At 39.3% G+C, this 22,422-nt stretch overlaps 2 protein-coding genes across 4 annotated transcripts in view; both read right to left on the bottom strand.

Annotated features, from left to right (window-relative positions):
* LOC306855051 (6-phosphofructo-2-kinase/fructose-2,6-bisphosphatase 4-like) overlaps positions 1 to 893 on the bottom strand; it is a 20,732-nt gene extending 19,839 nt beyond the window's left edge. Inside the window, exon 1 of one of the 3 annotated variants that reach the window (XM_079393468.1) lies at positions 658 to 893. The gene's annotated coding sequence lies outside the window, so the exon portion shown is untranslated. The remainder of the gene's footprint in view (positions 1 to 657) is intronic. The other 2 variants (XM_079393467.1, XM_079393466.1) reach the window with 2 other exon arrangements.
* On the bottom strand, positions 211 to 22,422 carry mapkapk3 (MAPK activated protein kinase 3). The gene is made up of 10 exons (XM_079393469.1): positions 21,657 to 22,422; positions 11,561 to 11,700; positions 10,529 to 10,593; positions 9,108 to 9,187; positions 3,106 to 3,232; positions 2,878 to 2,953; positions 2,639 to 2,763; positions 1,656 to 1,741; positions 1,499 to 1,579; positions 211 to 1,117 (listed from the first exon to the last, which is right to left on the bottom strand). Exons 1-10 carry the CDS (start codon positions 21,945 to 21,947, stop codon positions 962 to 964), a joined length of 1,227 nt encoding a protein of 408 aa, XP_079249595.1. The 5' UTR covers positions 21,948 to 22,422; the 3' UTR covers positions 211 to 961.

Raw genomic sequence — 22,422 nt, 5'->3', positions numbered from 1 at the left:
CTAGAACTGACTGCTCCACTAAGGAATAAAGCCTGTAGGAAATGATCTGTGGTCAGCTTTTTATTTACTTATGCAGATGTTGATGAGTTCAGGCTCAGGAAGTGACTCGCAGCACCAAAAAGCACCATATCTTGCAATACAAGGAATATTGTGAAATATTCCCAGTACAGACACACAATTCCTCTGAATATGTATTTAAATTTTTTATTTGCAATAAAAAGGGCCAATAACAAAAGCCCAAACATCAACAAATTAAAGTATTAGTTAGCTGACAATTTACTCACCCCCAAACCATCCAAAATGTAAATTTTATGATGTTTTTATCAGCTGTTTGGACTCTCATTCTGACGGCACCCATTCACTGCAGAGTATTCACTGGCGAGCAAGTGATGTAATGCTACATTTCTCCAAATCTGTCCCGATGAAGAAACAAATTCATTTACTTCTTGGATGGCCTGAGGGTGAGTAAATTTTCAGCAAATTGTGATTTTTTTGGGTGAAGTGATCCTTATAAGTCTCTGGAGTGAACTGCATGATAGGACTAATGAGACTAAGACAATCAGAAACGCATCGTATACAAATACACATAGATAACACATACATAGTGCGTATAAAGTAATAGATCAGTACTCAAAAAATACATTAATGAACACTCACATACAGCATACACGCACACAGCTGAAGGATTTTAAAGCAGCTTTTTAAAGTCTTCAGTGCTGGTGGTAGAAACAAGGACTTCTTCTGTATACATGCGCATTCTGTCCAATTATTCTGCTATTTTTCCAGTTTATCAACAAAACTGTCTCCTGTTCTTGCCTTTTCCCTTGATCCATCCATCCTCTGTTCTTCTATGGAGAGCCCATCTATTTCCCTATGCTTTCATTCTTGCTCTTGACTCCTGTTATCTGATCTTGCACTTCCCTTCGTGTCATTGATCTGTCTGTTCTTCATCTCCAGTCCTTCATTGGCTACTGCATCCGCTTCCTCCACTCTTCTCCCCTGTCGCTGCTTTCTTGCGTCTCTTGTTCAGCAAGGGGTTACTGGAGGCATCCAAGTCCTTAATCTTCACCTGCTCGTAATCTACACGCATGGTGGCCAATGCACTGGTTAACTCTTCCTACAAACCAAGAGACGAAAAAATTTACATAGAATAACACATAGTATAAAGTATAAATAGTATAAAGTTCATTATAGTATAAATTCATATATATTCAATATATCTGTTTAATTACATACATATATGGTTATATATATATATATAGGCACTAAAGTTACTTGAAATAAAATGTTGAGTTGAGCTGAGTAGTTTTTATTCTGCTGTGTGGCTCTCCCTTGAGGAGTCAGGTGGTATTACAGAAAACAGTGTTACTATTCTTCATTGTCAGATATTACATAAAACCCCCCCACAAAACAATGAAAAAGCCACCTAAATGGTATTTGGCCCTTAGTCTAAACAGGTAGTGTAATTCTCTGATTGGGCAGAGCAGCCTGTGCTCACCTTGACCTCGTCCCACATCTCACTGTCTTCTGCCAGCACTCGTGTGGTGTGGAGAGGCGTTTGGGGAACCACCATGGATTGCTAAAAGAAACATCTCAGTGTTGGATACAGAAAACATATATCTAAAGAAACACATTCAATCAGCTGAAATACTCACATTGATCCAGGGGTGGTTCATGAATTGTTCAATGGTCATTCTTTCATTTGGGTCGGTCTTCAATAGCTGGTGAATCAACTGTTTGGCTGGAGGAGAAGAATATTAAATATCCGTAAGAGGAACGTGACTGTTTTAGGTCCCCATAATCGAGACCAGTGTTTTGAGCATTTACAGACATGGCTGTGGTGTATAAAAAATTTTGAGAAATACTGATCTAGATAGTGAATCATGAAAGCAGTGTGAACAGAACTGAAACCCAGAGTGGATTTACAAACACAGCCAGAATATCTGAGCCATTTATTGATTATGCAACATGCAAACACGATCTGTACCAATCTGTATGTTCCATAAAAATCAATGTTTTATTAAATGTTCTATAAAATCCAATTTAGGATTATTCCCTCTTGCTGTAACAAGTACACATACACATAATTAATAAGACATATACACATATAATATACACATATTGTCTAATTAATTATGTCTGTGTACTTGTTACAGCAAGAGGGAACACTCCTAAAATTAGAAAAAGTATTCATACTTTTTAGTTTTCATATTTGCATTCTACTTGTAATAATAATAATCATTGTTATATTACTCAATATTCAATATATATGTCTAATTGCATGAATATATGATGTTTCTAATGCTCAATGAATTAAATGCAATAAATTAACTGAAAAAGGGCAATAGACCAAAGAGAGGGAAAAAAACAACAAAGGAGAATAATTACACATGAATAAAGATGCAAAATTTTACTTTGCACTGAAATATTGCAAGCTGGAATTATATATATAACCATGCATACATAAAACATGTTCAAATGATTACACGTAGTCATGGAGATATAGCGATCAATTTGTGTCTCAAGGGGTTAATCCTAATAAATAAATTTAAATTAAAACAAAAGCAACTCTGCCCTCTGGTGGTAAACGAGCAACATGACGTTGACTAGGTGCAGAAAAGACATAAATGCATCTCACCCTCCTCAGATACTTCAGCCCACTCCGGGTTGGGAAACTCGTACTGGCCCATGCGAATGCGCCGCTTCATTCCCGGCGAAATGGCCTGTCCTGTGTTGGAGTAGAACGGTGGGAATCCACACAACCTTCATGCAACATAAAGAGGAACAGAGAAAGCAGTTTCAAATAGTTTAAAATGATGTACACCACAGCTTTTATTTACCACTTAAGGTAACACCAGGCAGAGTCTTTATACTCACAGGATGTACATAATCACACCCAGAGACCACATATCACATGATTTGTCATATTTCTCAGGGCCTAAAACCTCTGGTGCTGGAGACACATGTAAAAAAAAAACACATTAGTTTGCATTAATATACCAAGTGTTATTCTATTTACACTACATTTACAAACAGAACTGTCTCTGTTTAAAGAGAAGTAAAGAATGTTCCTCTCATGATAAGAGTGACATTCATCTTACTGACCTACATAATATGGCGTGTAGCAGGGTGTCTGTAATGGGTTATGCAGTGAAGTCTCTTTAGCAAAGCCAAAGTCTGTTAGTTTGAGAACTCCAGTGTCTTCTTTACTATTGTAGAGCAGGTTTTCTGGCTGAGGAGGGCATAGAGATGCTCAAAATATTGGCAAACAATTACACACAAAAAAAGACTCTTAAAGGTGCTGTAAGTTTTTGACTCTACTAAAGCATAAAAATACCATAATATGTTTGCAGATATTTAAAAACATGCTAAGTTAACATACTTGTTTATCTGAAAAACAATGCTACAGTCAGTTATTCTCCTTTGAAAATGTGCGTTCAGTTTCGGAATGTCTGCCTCTGTTTTGGTCTGTGTAACTCGCCCATTGTCAGTTTACCCAATTGTAGTTCGCCACCCCGGGTTGCCAGTTGGCGACATTTTCAGTCAGTCATGGAAGCTGCCAAACGAAAGGGGTCAGGTCCTGTTGGTGTCGTCAATCTGGCAACCTCAGAGTGGAGTTCCTCAGGGTTCCCCTTCAGGAACTCGAGCTGCGTCGAAACGCTAAGGGAATTCCTCCAGCATGACCACGCTCTGAATCACATGTGTAATCTGTCCAATGGATGGACAAGACATCACGGGCGGGTGACGTAATCGGCCAGGAAGCATAAAAGCACGTGCGGTGGAACCGGCGTCAGCTTTTTGTCATTCAGCAACTGCTACTCTGTGTGTGTGTCTGTCGATCTGTGTTGTGTGTCTTATTTAGTGTTGTTTGTCCCTCACAATCACTTGAAATAAGCTCCAAAATGTCTAAAAGTGCAAGCACTTGGACGAGAGCAGATCGCATTACAGGCTGTATGTTCCTCCCTGCAAACGTTACATCACTGCTGGGGATACACAAAATCCGTGTGTGGTCTGCTTGAGAGCAGAGCACGCAGAGTCAAATATATATGTAGAGTCAGGAGATATATGTATATATATGTATATATATGTGTATATATATATATATATGTATATATATGTGTATATATATATATATGTATGTATGTGTATATATATGTATGTATGTATGTATGTGTATATATATATATGTATGTATGTATGTATGTATGTGTATATATATATATGTATGTATGTATGTATGTATGTATGTATGTATGTATGTATGTATGTATATATATATATATATATATATATATATATACTCACCTAAAGGATTATTAGGAACACCTGTTCAATTTCTCATTAATGCAATTATCTAATCAACCAATCACATGGCAGTTGCTTCAATGCATTTAGGGGTGTGGTCCTGGTCAAGACAATCTCCTGAACTCCAAACTGAATGTCAGAACGGGAAAGAAAGGTGATTTAAGCAATTTTGAGCGTGGCATGGTTGTTGGTGCCAGACGGGCCGGTCTGAGTATTTCACAATCTGCTCAGTTACTGGGATTTTCACGCACAACCATTTCTAGGGTTTACAAAGAATGGTGTGAAAAGGGAAAAACATCCAGTATGCGGCAGTCCTGTGGGCGAAAATGCCTTGTTGATGCTAGAGGTCAGAGGAGAATGGGCCGACTGATTCAAGCTGATAGAAGAGCAACTTTGACTGAAATAACCACTCATTACAACCGAGGTATGCAGCAAAGCATTTGTGAAGCCACAACACGCACAACCTTGAGGCGGATGGGCTACAACAGCAGAAGACCCCACCGGGTACCACTCATCTCCACTACAAATAGGAAAAAGAGGCTACAATTTGCACGAGCTCACCAAAATTAGACGGTTGAAGACTGGAAAAATGTTGCCTGGTCTGATGAGTCTCGATTTCTGTTGAGACATTCAGATGGTAGAGTCGTAAACAGAATGAGAACATGGATCCATCATGCCTTGTTACCACTGTGCAGGCTGGTGGTGGTGGTGTAATGGTGTGGGGGATGTTTTCTTGGCACACTTTAGGCCCCTTAGTGCCAATTGGGCATCGTTTAAATGCCACGGCCTACCTGAGCATTATTTCTGACCATGTCCATCCCTTTATGACCACCATGTACCCATCCTCTGATGGCTACTTCCAGCAGGATAATGCACCATGTCACAAAGCTTGAATCATTTCAAATTGGTTTCTTGAACATGACAATGAGTTCACTGTACTAAAATGGCCCCCACAGTCACCAGATCTCAACCCAATAGAGCATCTTTGGGATGTGGTGGAACGGGAGCTTCGTGCCCTGGATGTGCATCCCACAAATCTCCATTAACTGCAAGATGCTATCCTATCAATATGGGCCAACATTTCTAAAGAATGCTTTCAGCACCTTGTTGAATCAATGCCACGTAGAATTAAGGCAGTTCTGAAGGCGAAAGGGGGTCAAACACAGTATTAGTATGGTGTTCCTAATAATCCTTTAGGTGAGTGTGTGTAATATATATATATATATATATATATATATATATATATATATATATATATATATATATACATACATGTGTTTATAGGAGCCTCTTGGGACATTTCTCGAGTGAGAGCATGATGCTTTACCTCTCTTCCTCTGAGGAGGTTGAGGTGGTCAGCAGGGGCTGCTGGGCGGAGCAGATCTGTGGACCGTCATTCTTGCTGGATAGTCTTCGGCTATAACATCCTACTGCCCATGGCCCAGGACTTCGGACCTCGCCCTAAGGAGATCGGCCTGCCAACCCTGCCACGTACGGTGTTTCAGGGCGCAGCGATCTCTAGCGAGCACACATCTCAGTTTCTTCCGCCCGGAAACGTAGCGGAGCTGAGATGCTCACCACCCCTTCAGGGGTCTCTAGAGCAGCTAGTTCGGCCGTCTCCTGCTGGTGTGCCGTTCCAGAATACCGAGCTAGCCGCTCTGGTTACACCGGAGGCCAGTCTTGAGAGATTGGTTTCCTTAGTAGACTATTTGGCAGCCTGGAAACTACTGCCAAATGTGTCTCCATGGGTCCTGCATACTGTAGAGAGAGGCTACAGAATCCAGTTTGGTTCTCCTCCGCCTCGATTCAACAGGGTGAATCCCACTCTGGTGGGCCCCGAGCAGGCTCTGGTAATGGAATGAGAAGTAGAGTACTCTCTTGAGGAAGGAGGCCATCGAGGTGGTCCCTCCTCATGAAATAGAGTCCGGGTTCTACAGCCGGTACTTCATAGTTCCCAAGAAGGATGGAGGGTTGCGTCCCATTTTAGATCTGCATCAGTTGAACCGCTCAGTCAGCAGACTGAAGTTCAAGATGCTCACTCTCAAAAAGGTTGTGTCTCAGATCAAGTCCGAGGACTGGTTTGTCATGATAGATCTAAAAGACGCATACTTCAACGTCTCCGTCGTTCCCACTCGTAGGAAGCTCCTGAGGTTTGCTTTTGGGGGCAAAGCTTACCAATATCGGGTTCTCCCCTTTAGCCTTGAACTCTCACCCTGCACTTTTACATCAACGATTGGTTGATTCTAGATTCTTGGCCTGCTGTACACGAGACCCCTACAGTGGTGGCTCAGAACCAAGGAGTTCTCCCCGAGGGGAAACCCACTTCACATTCAAGGTCAGGCGGCGATGCCTACGTGCCTTAGACATGTGGAGACGTCCTTGGTTCTTGTCTCAGGGCCCGGTGCTGGGAGCTCCTGGTCACTGCGTAATGCTAGTGACGGATGCATCCCTCACTGGTTGGGGAACGGTCATGAGTGGCCACCCTGCCTGCGGTCTGTGGAGTGGTCGCCATCTCACATGGCACATCAATTGCCTGGAGATGTTGGCCGTGTTTCGAGCACTCAAACACTTTCTCCCAGACCTAAGAGATCACCATGTGTTGGTGCTATCGTACTATCGTCCACCCTCGCCCGGAGCTGTGGAAGCTGTGGTTGTGGCCTCTGAGGAGGCACAGCTCATAGCTTCCGGTCTCTCAACCGAGGTTGCTGAGACCATCCTCCAATCCAGAGCTCCCTCTACGAGGAAACTGTACGCCCTGACGTGGAAGCTCCTCACTTCATGGTGCGGAGGTTGCCAGCTCGACCCAGCTAACTGCCCGATTGGTACAGTTCTGGAGTTCATGCAGGCCTGTTCCTCCGCAGGGTTAACCCACTCCACCCTGAGGGTCTACGTGGCGGCTATACCGGCCTACCGCGCCCTTCTCGGTGGCCTTTCAGTGGGTAGACACCCCCTAGTACATGTTTCCTCCAGAGGCTGAGGCCTCCGGTCAGAGAGCTTATGCTATGTGGTGGATCAGGATGCTATTCCATAGCCTCGAGTCCTCTGTTCTGGGGATCAAGACTCACTTCTCAGAAGTTGGCCTTTGGGATGCAGGCCCTGCCCACTTTAGCCACTCGTGTCCCTTTTTTCTCTCGCCCTAGCTGTGCTCCTTCCACACTGGGCAGGGATTTGGAAGTCCGGTGGCGTGGGCATCTCGTTCCCATAGCGCTTCGACACAGCTCGAGTTCCTGAAGGGGAACGTCTCAGTTTACGCTTGTAACCATAGTTCCCCGAAAGGAACGAGACGCTGCATCTCGGGGCCATACTTCCGGCATCCCTGCGAGCGGTTGCTTCATTTCCTGAAGCTGACGCCGGTTCCACCGCACGTGCTTTTATGCTTCCTGGCCGATTATGTCACCCGCCCGTGACGTCTCGCCCATCCATTGGACAGATTACACATGTGATTCAGAGCGCGGTCACGCTGGAGGAGTTCCCATAGCGCTTTGACGCAGCGTTTCGTTCCCTTCGGGGAACCATGGTTACATGCGTAACCTGAGACGTTCTATCTTATCTCCCGCACTCTTCTCTTTTTATCTTCTTCCTCTGGGCGCTATTTTCAGAAAACACAGCATCTCTTTTCACTGTTACGCCGATGATCTACAAATTTACTTGCCTTTGACTAAGGAAACTAATTTTGCCATTGATACTCTTACTGCTTGTCTTGCTGATGTCAAATCAATAACTTTCTGTTCTTGAACCCAGATAAAACCGAAGTTATTGTTTTCAGTCCAACCGAACATGGGGCAAGTATTCAACCCAACCTCGAGAACTTAAATTACTTTATCTCTCCCCATGTTCGGAATCTGGGTGTGGTGTTTGATAATTCCTTAAAATTTGATAAACAAATTAGTGCTGTAGTAGGTTCTAGTTTTTTTCCATCTTCGTTCTCTTTCTAAAATCAAGTAATTTCTCTCAAAAAGCTCTCTAGAGGTTGCTATCCATGCCTTTATTACATCTCGGCTGGATTATTGCAACTCCCTTTACTTTGGTATATCAAAGTCTCAAATCTCGTGGTTACAAGTAGTTCAAAATTCAGCAGCTATATTCTTGAAGGGGTGTAAAAAGTTTGATCACGCCACTCCCCTCTTGCGATCTTTGCATTGGCTGCCAGTTCACTATCGAATTGAGTTTAAAATCTTGCTACTTGTCTATAAATCACTTAACAATCAAGCACTGTCTTATTTGTCTGATTTACTCCACCCCTACACTCCAGCGAGGGGACTAAGATCAGAGGGCAAACTTCTCCTCCAGACCCCTAGATCTCGCTTAAAAACCAGGGGATCTAGAGCCTTTGAAGTGGCTGGCCCCACCCTCTGGAACAACTTACCAGTTCGCATCAGAATGGCTTGAATCTGAGTTCAAGTCATATCTTAAAACACATATTTTCTCTCTGGCTTTTAACCTGTATTAATGTGTGCTTTTGAATGGTTTTAATCTGCTTTTGTTGTTGTATTGGTTCCTGAATGGTTTTAATTTGTTTACTAATTTTCTCCTCGTTATATATTATTGTTTGTTGTGCAGCACTTTGGTCTGCCTTGTCTCATGCTTAAATGTGCTCTAGAAATAAAACTGAACTTGAATTTGAACCTGCGTGTGGGGCCGGGCGGAAAAACCCCTCTCCAGTATTTTGAATTTGGACTGCAATACCTAGTTCAATCCTAGATACAGCACCTTTAATGCAGTTTCCAAGTTTCTTGAATATCTGACTTGAATATAATGTTATTCTCATTCTTATGGTAGTACTAGTAACAATCATTTGTTACCTTGATGTCTCTGTGTGCAATGTTCATGTTGTGCAGATACTGGATGGCAGTGCCGATGTCTCTCATGATCTCAGAGGCCTCTGCAGGTACAGAACAGAGGGAACACAATGTGACTGCTGTCTCTGATGTCATTTCATGATTATAAGTGTAAGACAACTAAGACAACAATGAACTTTATTTTGAAAATTATTTTGAAAATAATAATCTTCAAAACGAGTGACCACGAGTGACGCCGATTTAATCAGCAATTACGGAGAGAATAGTGACTTACGTCCAGATGTCAGTAAATATTTTATTTTCAGCGTGTATTTGGCTTAAAAGCCAGAGTGTTTTATAATGAACGCTAATTATGCTGTGGTCAGAGATTTAGCGATTCTGAATGGATTTGTATATTAAAGGCAGGCGATTTAGTGGTCTTTGGCGTCTCCCTGTGGTCCTGTTTGGTATTGCAGCTTGACTTGTGCTAATTTGTATTGAAAACCTTTATGTAATTATTGATTGATTGATTGACTATACATACATTGTGAATTATTAAAAAGTACTTATTTATTTAATAAAAATAAATAAATAGGGGGGTGGGGGGGTGGGGTTGGGGGTCGGGTGAGTACCAACACTTATTTTTTTCCACTTCAAGCACTGACTATAACCATATTTATAGTTAATTAACAAATTTACTCACTAACAGAAAGTAGAAGGAGAATTATGCTCCTCGTCATATTTATGGCTAACTAATAAACTATTTGATATTACATGGGAAATTAACTATTGATATTGCATGGGAAATTAAATAACTAACTTACCATGGGAAATATATTGGAAATGATCCTCTGTGTTATGCTGTTAACATACAAATTAAACAACTAAATGGAAATTGCATAGGAAATTAATTTCCTCTCCATACTCATAGTTAACTAACCAACTAACTAAACAAGCAATGGAAAATATATTGTAAGTGTTCCTCCTCATATTAACCGTTAACTAATAAACAAATCAACTAAATGGAAATTGCATGGACATTTCTAACCAATCAATGGAAATGTATTGGAAATGATCCTCTGTGTTATACATTTTGTTGTTAAATTGCATAGGGAATTATCTTCCTCTCCATACTCATAATTAACTAACCAACTAACCAACCATTGAAAAAATGTGGAAATTATCCTTCTCATCATATTTACTGTTAACTAACAAAGTAATCAACTAAATGGAAATGACATGGCAAATTAACTTCCTCCGAATATTCAACCAACTTTTAAACCTCATTTTCACCATGTAAAAGGGGGCAGTAGGAGAGCTTAGGTTGACCTAAATATGGGTATGTGTGTGTGTTTGAGGCATTATACTTCTACTTTTGCATGGTAGATTTCCTGTCTGTGTGCATGTGTGTGTGTGTAATATGAATAGTAATAGGTCAAACTCACCTCGCTCTGTGAAGGCCTGATCTCCTCTGGCCTGAATTCTGCTGAAGAGCTCTCCCCCCTCCATACTGACATTCACACACACACACACACACACACACACACACACACACACACACACACACACACACACACACACACACACACGCACACATTTTCTTATTACACAGCTTAACATACAAATACACAATCACAATAAGCTGAGTTCATTTCCCAGCTGAGTTTGATGAAAACAACAACATGGCTTTATGGTTATAGAAATTATGTGAATCATATTATTGCCAAAATGCCCAAAAGCACGAGGGAAACAGGAAATGAGCTCTAATTAAGAGATGGAACGTTTGTCTCTGTGAATCTCTGACTATGGCAGTCCCTCTCTGCTCCTCTGAGTGCTGCTCTCACAGTGAGAGTGAATGAGATGCTCTCAGACTGCTCAAGCACATCACAGCCACTTTATACAGTGTTCAAAGCCACCGTTTGATTAAACAGCATGGAATCAAAAGTTTTGTGGCTTCTAGTCCATGTCTATTCACTTTGAGGTTGGCTGGCAGTCTTTTCTGGAAAATGAATGACTCATGTTGGACTACACCATTTTTTGTCTAATAAGATGTTCTCTAGAATGAGAATGTCCTGCTCCCTGAGTCTACTGGCTGTTTAGCAATGGGCATAAACCATTTAAAATGACCCTATAAGAATAATATCAACACACTTTTAAAACAGCACATTTTTATGATGTTTTTAAGTCCTGTGGTTGCTGTTACTCATAAAAATGCAGTCCAAACAAATGAGAATAAAATAAAAAAATACTTGAGATACTACTAGTGAAAAAGAGAACTGAAACCTTCATTCAGAACAACACTGGGTATCACTGGGTGCAAAAGTACAGGAAAAAACCCACAGCCACATGTTCTGTTTTTCCTGTTGCGTCTTTATAAAAAAGAAATGTCAATAGTCAAGGATGTTGACTAAAGAGTTGTACTATTTCTGGCAGCTGGGCATGATGGGAAATTATGTTCTACCACTGACAGCACTCACCATTCCATAATTATGAGAAGACACTTTTTCCCACGATACATGTTTTCATAGAGGCTGAGGATCCGAACTATATGTGGCCCCCCGGATACTCGCCAGTGCAGTTCCACTTCTCTCTGGGCTTTGGGACACTCGTACAGAATCTAAAGAAATCAGAAAAAAACTTTCAGTTTTTTTATTTTCTAACAATGTATACAGTACTGTTCAAAAATTTGGATCAGTAAGATTTCTTTTTAAGGAAATCAATACTTTTTTCAGCAAGGGTGCATTAAACTGATCAAAAGACATTTATAATTTTACAACAGATTTTTCAAATAAATGCTGTTATTTTTAATTTTCTATTTATCAAATAATATTTTTAATGAACATTAAATATAAAAATAAATGTAAAATTAAATACTATAAATATAATATGTATTAAATATATATTTTTCATCTAAATACTGTATGCAGAACATTTAAAAAAAATTATTTGTTGATATCATCTGTGGCCTTTTCACCTATGGCAATTGACAGCATGCCACAGATGCTGTCAAAGAAGCTTCAATTGTTTTGAACCTGGAACATTCCTTTAATAAAATTCAACTGCTTTCCAGCCGCTGGCTGCCCATTAAAAGAAGAACAGTTATGCAATAGCTTGTTTCATCTAAAATAAAAGAAAATTACTATTCATATTACAACACCTAGTCAGTACAGAAAGTCCTTAACTGGTCTTTCTGTGTTTGTCCTTTCTCTCAAGTGGGACATCATGCACATGACGTGCACTGGAACAGTGTGAGACCTTGACATTGCACATGTATCCCATCAGAGTGTATTTTTGGGGCTTGAAAGCTGCCACTGCAGTGACACCCAGTGTAACTTCTTGGTGCATTTTTAGTGTCCCTTTCAGGCAACAAGATGTCTATGATCAACTGATACTGACTGTAGTAGTTTCATAAAGTTACATGCATACTGCCAAGTATGGTGACCCATACTCGTGCTCTGCATTTAACCCATCCAACGTGCACACACACAGCAGTGAAGACACACACACCGTGAACACACACCCGGAGCAGTGGGCAGCCATTTATGCTGTGGCGCCCGGGGAGTAGTTGGGAGTTCGGTGCCTTGCTCAAGGGCACCTCAGTCGTGGTATTGAGGGTGGAGAGTGTTGGTTATTCACTCCCCCCACCTACAATCCCTGCCGGCCCGAGACTCGAACCCGCAACCTTTGGATTACGAGTCCGACTCTCTAACCATTAGGCCACGACTTCCCCCACGATTTAAATAGCTTACTGTTGTATTTACAAAAACAAGACTAACTTATGATCACACACAATGTGTAAAAAAAAAAACAGATTTATAGAAATTTGACATCACTTGCTCACTAATGGATCCTCTGCAGTGAATGGGTGCCGTCAGAATGAGATCTTATAAAAACATCACAATAATCCTCAAGTAATCCACCTGACTCCAGTCCATCAATAAACTTCTTGTGAAGTGAAAATCTGTGTGTTTGTAATAAACAAATTCATCATTATTTGAACTTTAAACTGTTGCTATGGCCAAAATATGAGTCCATAATCCATATTAAGTCCAACGAAGAAGTCCATGCCCTGTTATTCTGTTATCAAAAGCCCATGTAAATTTTTTTTTAGAACTGTCTGGACTATTTCACAGCATTTTCACTGGAGAAAGCAATATTATTGATAAAAAAAATATATATTTAGCAGTTGGAAAAAACAGTTTGAAGTTTAAAAATGGCTTTACGATATAGTGGTTTTCTTACACATTTCTTACAAACATGCAGCTTTTCACTTCACAAGATGTTAACTGATGGACTGGAGTGGTGTGCATTATTTGTGGATTCTTGTGATGTTTTTATCAGATGTTTGGACTCTCATTCTGACGGCACCCATTCACTGCAGATGATCCATTGGTGAGCAAGCTACATTTCTCCAAATCTGTTTCCATGAAGAAACAAACCTATCTACATCTTGGATGGCCTGAGGGTGAGTGCATTTGAATTTTTGGGAAAACTATTACGTTATAGTATTGGGGGGAACCCAAAAATGAAAATTATGTCATCATTTACTCACCTTCACATTGTTCCAAATCTGTATGACTTTATTTTCTTCTATGGGACATGAAAGATGATATTCTGAAGAATATTCAAAAGTGTTTGCCCATTAAATGAAAGTCAGTCATTGACTTTCACTGTATGGACAAAAAAAAAATTAAATAATACAAATTAAAAGTTATTAAAATGATGAATTAATTACATTTTTGGTTTATTACTCTCATTGATGTAATTATAAAACTATTTTTGACTCGGATTTAAAGCAGTTAAGGCAGATGTCACCACATAAAACAATTACTAGCAAAGAAATGTGCTATATCCATCTACACACTAAAAAGCTGCATACTAAACACTAAAAAGTTTAGCAATTGTTTACATGCAAGCAAACAGTAATGGGTTTATCGTTTTAATTTCTATCAATTAAAGCCCAAAAGCTGTTTGAACCACTTGCAGAGGCGTGAACTGCATGCAATTTGATTTGACCCCCACCCACGTTGTCTTTGCAGCTGATAACCAAAAGTTCACAATGTGTGTATGTATGTGTGTGTGGGGGTGAAAATGAGACGTGTTGCGTTAGCTTTCCGACAGAGATGCCTGTAGGCTGGAGTTTCAAGTATAGTGTTGTAAATGACTGACTGGAGTAACCTTTATAGTTCAGTCCCTGATTCAGAGATACAGGAACCACTTAAAAAAAACAGCTGTAGACTCAGAGGGAAACAGGCGTCAGGAAACTCCTCTTACAACAATAACAGAACAGAAGATGTTGTTGAAAGAAAACCACGAGCGTATCAGATAACGCACACACACACAAATCACATGTGCATTGGTTATTGCTGCATAATCTTTATGGGTAATCTTGTAAAAGGATTCATTTCTAAGGAGTGACAGCATCTACTATTATGAATATGAGTGCTGTCTGGTGCTAACAAATACATTCACTTACAAAAACACTTATTAGCAGTGTTTTCTAAGAAAAATACTATTATTACGGTCAGGACCGTCGCTAGGAATTTACGGCCCTGTGCACTGAATATGCAAAGGGGCCAATCAAAATCATGTTCAGTGATTTATTGTATGAGTTGCGACAGTAACGTTCCCACTTGAATGTTTTGATGGATCATGCTTCAATTCGAGTAAATAAATGTATAAATAAATAAAACAGGACATAAATGTTAGATATTACTGAAATCAAAACAAATGCAACAAACTTAATAATGCATTTTTTGTCACATAAAAAAAGCACTTGACAGTAAAGCATTGATTTTAATCTGCTGGAAATTTACTGCTAATAAATTCTGTCATAGAATTTCTCAAATTATGTTCCACAGAAGAAAGAAATTTCAGGTTTGGAATGACATGATGTTGAGTAGCCTAAATGATGACAATTTTCATTTTCTGACCCACTGAGAATTTTGCTGTCCAATGGTCATGTCTTAACGTTACAATTTCTAGTATTGAATTAGTTTTTAATATTTCTCATGGGCATTTATTAATTTTTGACTTTTCAGTTAAATCAGAGTTAAATCTCTTTTTTGGCTCATTTCATCTGTAAAAGAAAACCTAATAATTCTGCACACCTGAATATAAGGAGTTTTTCACTTTCAGCATACATGGACAATTATATATCACTTATAAATGATTAAATACAAGATTAATAGTAGTTATTAAGATTGATGTAATTTGGAATTGGTAAATTGTGCTTGGAAAAAAAATCAGAATTTAGCAGCCTTGTCTCTGATTGGCTGTAATTATGGCATATTGTAACGCTGGGTTGTGTTGAGCAAGCGAGCCGCTTTTTGAGTATTTGCTTTATGCGGTTTCGCATGCACTGTAATTTAAAAACCGCGCCTAATATCGGGGAGGTCTCCCTCGTTCCGGCGATCGGCCCACTACTTGAATAGAATGTCCCGGTGTTCCCGACGGCCAGTAGACGATCGCGGGCCCCACAGACCTCTGGGCCCTATGCACTCTGTCACCCTTTTCCCCCACTAGCGACGCCCCTGATTACGGTTCACATACTTATGAAGGCTAAGTGGACATAGTAAGGTTGGGCCACCCTTAGCAGCAACAACTGCAATCAAGCGTTTGCAATAACTTGCAATGAGTCTGTTACAGCACTGTGGAGGAATTTTGGCCCACTCATCTTGGCAGAATTGTTGTAATTCAGCCACATTGGAGGGTTTTCGAGCATGAAGCGCTTTTTTAAGGTCACAGCATCTCAATAGGATTCAGATCAGGACTTTGACTAGGCCACTCCAGTCTTCATTTTGTTTTTCTTCAGCCATTGAGAGGTGGATTTGCTGGTGTGTTTTGGATCATTGTCCTGCTGCAGAACCCAAGTTCGCTTCAGCTTGAGGTCATGAACAGATGGCCGGACATTGGGTCTCATTCACTAATAATTGCGTACGTTTTTCTTATTTATACGCACATTTGAACTTCTCACGAAAACTTTCCGCCTAATTCACAACACGTGCGTACGCACATGAGCTTGTTCTTAAACTCGTTCTTCTGTTAGTGAATTTGGAGTCTTCTAAAAGAGCGCCCGCGTGCACGAAGTTAGTGATTAGCATAATACACGCCCAAACCAGCTCCATATAAGGGCTTTCCGCAAAGCGGCACTCGTCCAGAGAAAGACAATTATGGCACTGAAAACAAAGAAAAAGAACTTTAACGATAATGAACGTGAGGTTTTGCTGTCAGAGGTGGAAGCCAGAAAAAATGTGCTATTTAAAAGCGACTGAACAGCCATTCGTCACTCTCAGCAAACATATCTGTGCGCTCTCTAAAGACACGCTCTCTCCTTAGAGCACATGCCGCAATGTCTTCAAGCAGTACCAAGTGTGCCATGCCTCCAAACACAAGGTGAGACACAATAATCACCGTTTATGTAAGGATAGATCAGGTGATTTGTTGTTTGGAGCTCTAATACATATACATATATATATATATATATATATATATATATATATATATATATATAAAATTGGACCTCTAATTATACTTTATTATCAATTTTAATGTCTACTTTTCAGCTACCATGTAAATAACATATCTAATTATATGTAGGATCCTTTATACATGCTTATAAGGCCCCGGGCGTACATGATTATTGCGTACGTGTGGTATAACTTGTTATTGAATTTTTTCGTACATTTAGAATAAATTTTAGTACGAAAGTTTTTGATGAATCATGATTTATTCGTGAAAATGTCCGTATGCACATTTCACGCAAAATTTGTGCGTAAGCATGTTTAGTGAATGAGACGCATTGTCCTTCAGGATTTTTTGGTAGACAGCTGAATTCATGGTTCCATTTATCACAGCAAGTCTTCCAGGTCCTGAAGCAGCAAAACAGCCCCAGACCATCACACCACCACCACATTTTACTGTTGGTATGATGTTCTTTATCTGAAATGCTGTGTTACTTTTACGCCAGATGTAATGGGACACACCCACCTTCCAAAATGTTCAACTTTTGTCTCGTCAGTCCACAGAGTATTTTCCCAAAAGTCCTGGGGATCATCAAGATGTTTTCTGGCAAAACTGAGACAAGCCTTTGTTCTTTTTGCTCAGCAGCGGTTTTCGTCTTGGAACTCTGCCATGCAAATAATTTTTGCCCAGTCTCTTTCTTATGGTGGAGTCATGAACACTGACCTTAACTGAGACAAGTGAGGCCTGCAGTTCTTTTGTGACCTCAGGATGAGTCGTCGCTGCGCTCTTGGGGTAATTTTGGTTGGCCGGCCACTCCTGGGAAGGTTCACCACTGCTCCATGTTTTCTCCATTTGTGGATAATAGCTCTCACTGTGGTTCGCTGGAGTCCCAAAGCTTTACAAATGGCTTTATGACCTTTTCCTGACTGACAGATCTCAATTAATTACTTTCTTTCTCATTTGTTCCTGAATTTCTTTGGATCTCAACATGATGTGTAGCTTTTGAGGATCTTTTGGTCTACTTCACTTTGTCAGGCAGGTCCTATTTAAGTGATTTCTTGATTGCGAACAGGTGTGGCAGTAATCAGGCCTGGGTGTGGCTAGAGAAACTGAACTCAGGTGTGATAAACCACAGTTACGGTTTAAAGGGGGGGGGGGGGGGGGGGGGGGGGGCATGTGGGTTTGGATTTTGTTTTCCCATCATAAAAAAATTCTTCATTTAAATACTGCATGTTGTATTTACTTGTGTTCTCTTTGATTGATAGTTAAATTTGTTTGATGATCTGAAACATTAAAGTGTGACAAACATGCAAAAAAAATAAAAATCAGGAAGGGGGCCAACACTTTTTCACACCACCGTATGTTGAAAACAGTTGTGCTGCTTAACATTTTTGTGGAGACTGAAAGTTCAAAGAACAGCATTCATTGGAAACAGAAATCCTTTGTGACATTATAAAAGTATTTACTGTCACTTTTAATAAATTTAATGCATGCATGTTAAATAATAGTATTAATATCTTTCATATAAAAAGAAAACCCTAACATTGTGGCAGAAGTGAATGAGTCACATCTACTTTTGAGCCAGATTTTCAGTTCCACAGCAAGCTACAATGGTCTCAATTAAGGCCAGTAATAATATGTACACAATTGCAAAATTGTATGTGCCATGAAAGCAATCAGTTTGCTCAATTCACAGAAACAATATATGCAACAGGCAGTTCATCAGCACGTCTGCAGGGATTTCTATATTGACCGGTCAAGCTTTATGACTGCATTTAATTTCCTGAGTCTACAGCCACAGAATTGAACAGTCTCAGTTAACTGCGAGACAAGTCTATAGACTTCCGACTGGATTCTATTTAATAAATAACAAGTTATATTCTTTTATGTGAATCATTAATTTGAATGAGATGGATGGGTGTTGTTTACAGATACCATCTAATGACACATGTAAATATTTATTCGCTTATTTATACTTTGAAATGACTTTTGCTTGTGTAGCCTAATGTAGTCAGATCAATGCATTCAATATTTTTAGTAAAATAAAATCAATTAATTTAGATGTTAAGGGCCTTTTGTTGTTAGAGTTAGTGTGTATAATTTATAATAGTAGTGTGTATAACCAGAAGGTTTCTGTGACCACAGTTTCCTTAAGAAACCTGTGGGGAATTACATTTTAGAAACCACTATATTTCAGTTTCAGCCCAGAAACATTTACAAACGTGTAGGGGTTTTGCATTCTGGTCTGTTTTGTCATTTGAAGCGGCTCAACTTGATTTACTGGAGGTCAGTGTAATCATATCCATCTCACGTTTGGTTCTTGGTCAAACAGAGACATGCATTAGTGTTTATATTACTTTCTGTGTTTGTCCAAGTCACGTTTTATGATAACATGTGAAACATGACACTCTGATCAGTCTAAAATAAGACTCTTGTAAAAGACACCACAGTATTACACAGCAGTCTGCTTTATAAAAACTATTCTTATCTCATATAATCTTATACTCTTCTTTATTGGGCCTGTTGTAAAAGAATAACTGAATACTAATGGGACAGAGTTCGAGTTGAATTCATAGCCCAGATTTTGCAAACTGCTACAGCATAAAACTGGAAAAAAAAAAAACTTCTACAGACAAGTTGGCAGCTCCTGCAGATTCGTCATACAGCTTTGTCACACTCTGCCTTCTCTGTTTCTCCCTTAGGGGGAAATACATTTCATCCCCGTTGCATAGGAAACCTCAAGCAGCTTCCAGATGAACCTTGCGGCACACACTGTAAAAAAAAAAAAAATTGTAGGAGATTCTCAACCTTTTGTTGTATAAACTTAAAACAACAAGTTGAGAAAACCCAAAAATCTGCTGAAGCTGGTTGCTTTAAAATTTTAAGTTGGCTCAACTTTTTTTTTACAGCGCACTCAGAAATACGCCAGGATTGAAACAGGCTCAAACCTGAACAAGGGCTGGATCCTGAACGTAGAATCAGTGCAGAAAGATGAACTCAAACACTGAACAGTGAGAGTGCCAGTGCCAGGGCTGTAATACGAACCAGTCGAGCATACGGTAGGAGACAGCACAATGGGAACAGTGAAAGGCCATTGAACAGGGCTCACACATCTTTTCTTTGACATTTTACCACCGTTGCTTTATTAAATTATAGTAAATACTGTTAAACATGAAACAAGGTTCTGATTTTGTCTTAGTCACATAATTTGTTACAAAAAACTATATAATTATAATTATTATAATTATTTTATATATTTAAAAAAATATTTGTGTAATAATTATATAGACAGAAGCATGTTACAAAAACATAATTGCCCTAGAAAATCTGCATTTTAACTCCAGCACACTGAAATTCATTTAGGATAGCACAATAAGCATCAAAAGAGCCTTATTTACATTTGCCCATGCCATTTTCATAATAAAAGGCAATGCCAGTATCACTCTGAAGAGATATTTGGGATGGTACTGTGTGTCAATTGAGTGTAAGTGAGTCTCTGGCCACCGTGACCTGTTGTCACATTGGCTCTGTGTGATATTCAAATCCTGACCTTAACTAATACAAGAGACACTGAATGTGTATCTCAGGCCAGCTGCTGTTTAAACCTAGTTAGATATCTTCTGCTAAGTTGTAAAACAGAGAGAACAGGTGAAATCCAGACTTGCCAAATCAGATGGCCTGACAAAACTACAAGTGGACAGGGAAGTTTATAAATTCGGTAACACTTTACAAAAATGGTTGATTAGTTAACATTAGTTAACATGAACTAAGAATGAACAGTACTTCTAGCATTTATTAGTCTTCATGTTAATTTCAGCATTTACTAATGCATTATTAAAATCTCAAGTTCTGTTTGTTAACATTAGTTGATGCATTATCAACTAACAACTGTATTTTTATTAACTAACATTAACAAAGATGAATAAATAGTGTAATAAATGTATTGATCATTGTTTGTTCATGTTAGTTAATACATTAACTAATGTTAACAAATGACACATTGTAAAGTGTTACCATAAATTCTTATTGCTTCACAAAACAAAAATATGAGCAGACGAATCATTACCTGACATTTTGGTACAGTTTGCTGTAATCTAAGTTCTTCCTACAATAAGTTATATATATATATAATTAATTAATTAGTAATATATATATAATATTTTTATCGTATTTAGTGTTTTACTACTACAATTATAATTTTCTCTTTATGTGCGTATAGAGTTCCTCTGATCCAGCTGGATTATACTGGACAGTAAATCCCTGTTCACGATGGCGCTTGGGTGACATGTTTCCATTGCACTGCCTGAATGCTGTGTGTCACACCTCATCTCCTTAAAGAGCCAAGTCAGATTGGGTAACCCTTCAAAGTGGCCCATCAGTTTCCAAGAACCTCAACACTGTTTGTCACTCTGGCAGTCACCCTTTACATGAGGTACAGTGCCATGACACACTGAAGACAAGCAAATTAACTGTTTTCTGTGACATCATATGTGACTACATAATGAATTACTCTCTTGATTATTAAGCAAAACTCCTGTAGCTCAAGCAACACCTGCAGCAAGTTCATTAGAAAATTTTACTGGCTTTGAAACAGTTTTTTCAAAGCTGTCATACTAACATGGACTTTATATATATATACATTTTTATTTGCATGGTTATCAAAAACCAGTGAAATGTTTTGATTTCCCCTGAATTTTTCAGTCATTCATGACTAATGCATAAAACACTTTCTAGCTGATACAAATCTATTTTGTAATGTCCTTTCATGACTTTCACTCAAGTTGACTTTTACAATTCACAGTTTTTAAAATTCCCTTATATTTCTGCATTTTCCACGACTAGATTTCTAGATTTTGAAAAAAAAGATGAAAAAAAAAAAAAGAAATGGTGAAAAATATGGTAAAAAGTTGCATCATTTTAGTAGGCTAATGTCCATGATATTTGTTAACTTCACATTGTGCTTAACGTTTTGAGGTGTAAGGAATGATTCTGAAACAAAACCACTATATTGCATTAGGTTAACAGAGTTAATTTGCCGAAAAATATGTATTGCACGAGTTGAGTCAACTCTCCCATTATATCCCCATTACAACATGTGTGTAATTTTACCTTCAGCGCGCACTTTTGTCCGGTTTTCTTGTTATAGCACTCCACCACTTTGCCGTTAACACCCAGACCCAGCACTTGACTTGAGATTTTGTAGTCCTCGGTCACGGCATGACGCTTGATTTCCAGCTTGGGATAGACGGGCAGGGGGAACCGAGTGGAGTCGGTGTCTGTGGACTCGCTCTCTGGGAGAGACGCGGCGCTCTCGGGCGCCTCTGTCTTCTCGCTTTGCGTTTCAGGCTTTGGCTCGGACGCGTCCGCGTCGTCCGTTTGAGACTTTCCATTCTGGAGCATCTTGCAATGCAGGTGAAATTAAGCTATTAGACACAACGTGGCTCAAGAGGTTCCTTTAAAATCCACAGATAAACTATCCGCGTGCTGTCACTGAGTGACGCTGCTCCGAAAATACACTGCTGATGAATTCCTCAGATGACTGACGGCTACAGAATCACAGCACATTTACCAGCATTAAGCCACTTATATTCAGGTACATACAAATAAAATGCCAGTTTCAACATCACCAGGAAGATTATCATAAAAAAGTTGAACCAAAAAATGTTAATTCCCTTATTTGTAGGCTAAGGTTTTGTCCATAAGTTATAAAAATGAATTCTAAAACAGTGTTACCAAATAATAAAAGTCATATTCACGTTGAGTAGAAAAGGTCCCAGCTGAAAGTGTCAGAAATTAAAAAGAAAGTGTGATTTGTCCTGCGGTGTTCCCGTCATTGTGTGTGTGTGTGTTTGCGCGTTCAGATGGGGTCTGCTGC

This window comes from Barbus barbus (genome assembly GCF_936440315.1).
Source record: "Barbus barbus genome assembly, chromosome: 35".
Lineage (NCBI taxonomy): Eukaryota > Metazoa > Chordata > Actinopteri > Cypriniformes > Cyprinidae > Barbus > Barbus barbus.
Note: the sequence above shows the minus strand (reverse complement) of the source record. Positions and strands in the feature narration are given on the sequence as shown.

Coding starts and splice junctions, on each gene's coding strand:
- mapkapk3 (XM_079393469.1), bottom strand. CDS start 21,947: ATGCTCCAGAATGGAAAGTCTCAAACGGACGACGCGGACGCGTCCGAG. Junction 3,233..9,107: donor TTGCACACAGAGACATCAAG/GTAACAAATGAT, acceptor TGCCCTCCTCAG/CCAGAAAACCTGCTCTACAA. Junction 1,580..1,655: donor TGAACCACCCCTGGATCAAT/GTGAGTATTTCA, acceptor TGTTTCTTTTAG/CAATCCATGGTGGTTCCCCA.